General features: G+C 33.5%; 1 protein-coding gene across 1 annotated transcript in view; it reads right to left on the reverse strand.

The window, feature by feature from the left end:
- Positions 1-904: 904 nt before the first annotated feature.
- LOC118599307 (prostate stem cell antigen-like) overlaps positions 905-2,493 on the reverse strand; it is a 4,195-nt gene continuing 2,606 nt past the window's right edge. The window contains exon 4 of the mRNA XM_036214130.1: positions 905-1,152. Coding sequence (XP_036070023.1) covers positions 947-1,152 — 206 coding nt within the window. The 3' untranslated portion in view covers positions 905-946. The remainder of the gene's footprint in view (positions 1,153-2,493) is intronic.

Genomic DNA, 2,493 nt, shown 5'->3' on the forward strand with positions numbered 1-2,493 from the left:
GAAATACTCAGAAATGCAGTTTAATCTTAAATTATCTTATATATATGTCCCCTTTAGTCAGAAAACTCTACAAGAACATGTTCAAATTGTTGGAGTGGGACTTTTTATTTCAATTACTTATTATTTAAAAAAAACGTAAGTGTTTCCAACAGATATTTCTAAATTATTCTTTCTATTTGAGCTCTTTTACGTGTTTTCATTTTCTTTTAATCTCTTTATGGATCATCTCTTTGAAGCCAAGTTTCTGCTGTCTCCACGCTTCTTCTGTCTCAAACGAGGAGTTTGGTCGTTCCTCTGAGGTTTTACTCACTTTTAAAAGAATCAATTGGGAGATGATCAAACGATTCTGAAGGAAACCGAAGTGCAATTTATTAAGAGATTAGAGGATTTTCGGAGTTATAATTAGCTTTGCTGATTAAAGTGAATGAATATTTGACTCGTGTGGATTGGAACATTTTTAATGTGATCTTATCTTAAAGGGACCAAGTCTGGACTGTAGATTGAAAAAAAATATCATTTTTATAGCTTAGATAGAAGTTCAGGGATCTTTTGATGTATTAAATCCATTTAATTTCAATGCCATGTATTATTTTTTGTCTTTCTCCTATTGATACGATGTTGAAGGAGCGTCCACGACAGTAGATGAGGACAATCAAACTTTTAGCACTTCTGACGTGTTTTTGTACTAAAAAATTCTTCCGTCTGTTAATGACCCAATAAAATGCTATTAAACTTTTTTCTGAGTCTTTGTTTCCACAAAAACATAAACTTTCAATTTAAAAAGAACAACAAATATGATTTTTTGTTTGTTTATCAGTAGAATTCAATGATCTATACAGTAGCACCATGAAGCGTTTATATTAGTTTACTGTTTCATTTGAATTTTTAGTGGTAAAATAAAGACTAAATCCACATTTTTATTCTTCATTTGAGGGTTTTTGACCCTTCAGGGCAGCAGGAGGGCGGCGGCGGCGGCCAGCAGCCACACCCCCCAGGCGAGTGCAGCAGCAGGTCCGGCCCGGTTACACAGGTCCGTGTCGCAGCAGTCGTTGGTGTAGTTGAAGACCACCCCTGCAGAGTATTTCTGTCCCGAGCGGCCGCACTGGGACGGGTTAGCACAGCTCTTCTCGTAGATGGTCAGGTGAAGGGGACCTGGGGGAACACGGGAGGTCTGATGTCATTTGGGGCGGGGCGGTGCAGCCAAAAACAAAAACATTTTAGATCCAAATCCTGGAGTCACAAAGATGAAAAAGGAACACATTTATGTCACTTCCTGATCTGTTCGGGCATCAGCTCATTTATCATACAGTGAAAATTTGTTGAAGAGGCTGAAAATATTTCTCTACTGACCGAGGACGTTTATAATTCTAAAGCTGCTAATGTTTTATTACATTTTAGGTTTTTCTTTTCTACTGTAAAGCTTTTTTGAATCTTTGAGTGAGTTAAAAACTGGTATTTACATAAAGTTTCATTCCTTCTCTTCGGACGACCCCATGATTTCTGGATTGATCCATTTTTAAAAAGGAAAACGTCTCCAGTCAGGTCAGTTCACCAAGTGACCACTAGGGGGCTTGAAGGCATTTTCCTAATCACTCCAATGTAAAAAACAAAAGTTTTCTGATGTGTTTTTGTAAAGGTGGGGCTAGTGATGTCATATCCTGTCAAGATGGGAACAAGCTTTAAAAGAAAAACTCAAAAAAGAGATTCTGGGAGTGACGTGACCTCCTGATTTGTTCATTTTTATTTTCAAGCATAATCATATACAGGGGCGGACTTACCGTTATTATCTGAATGTGTCATAAAAAATCCCTGAAATGATATAAAACTGCTCATGTGAAAGTGTTTGTCCTCCCCGCCCTTCTGCTGCAATGGAAGATTCCAGCAACAACAAAACCAGAAAGTTTACCAGGAGGTAAACACAAACAAACAAAAAAAACGCAAAAAAATAGTTCCTAAAAAAGATAAAATGCTTTGAGGATAAAGTCTTTAAACTGTGAAGGGAAAAAATCAAAGATGTAGGTGAAGAAAGTCGTAACATTCTGATTAATAAAGTCAAAATGATCCAAGAATGAAGTTCTAAAATTATGAAGAAAAGGTTTTTTTTTTCCCCTATAATAAAAATTATGAGAAAAAAAGTCAAAATATTTACAGTATTAAAGCTGTAAAATTACAAGGAACTTTTTTTTACTAAAATAAAGTCGTTGAATTATGAGAAAAAGTTTTTTTTTTACTAGAATAAAATCGTAAATTATGAGAAAAAAGTCAATTTTTTTCCTGGAAAAAGTCAAAATTTTATTAAAATAAAGTCAGAATTCAATATTTTTACTTAATTTATTTTATTTTACTTTATATTTTAGGTAATAAATTAAAATTATGAGAAACAAAAAAACATTTTATTACCAGAATAATATTGTAAAATTATTATTTTAAAATTTATAGTTTTACTAGAATAAAATCATAAAATTATGGGATTTTTTAATTAAACAAAATCAC

This window comes from Oryzias melastigma, linkage group LG11, assembly GCF_002922805.2.
Source record: "Oryzias melastigma strain HK-1 linkage group LG11, ASM292280v2, whole genome shotgun sequence".
In the NCBI taxonomy this organism is placed as follows: domain Eukaryota; kingdom Metazoa; phylum Chordata; class Actinopteri; order Beloniformes; family Adrianichthyidae; genus Oryzias; species Oryzias melastigma.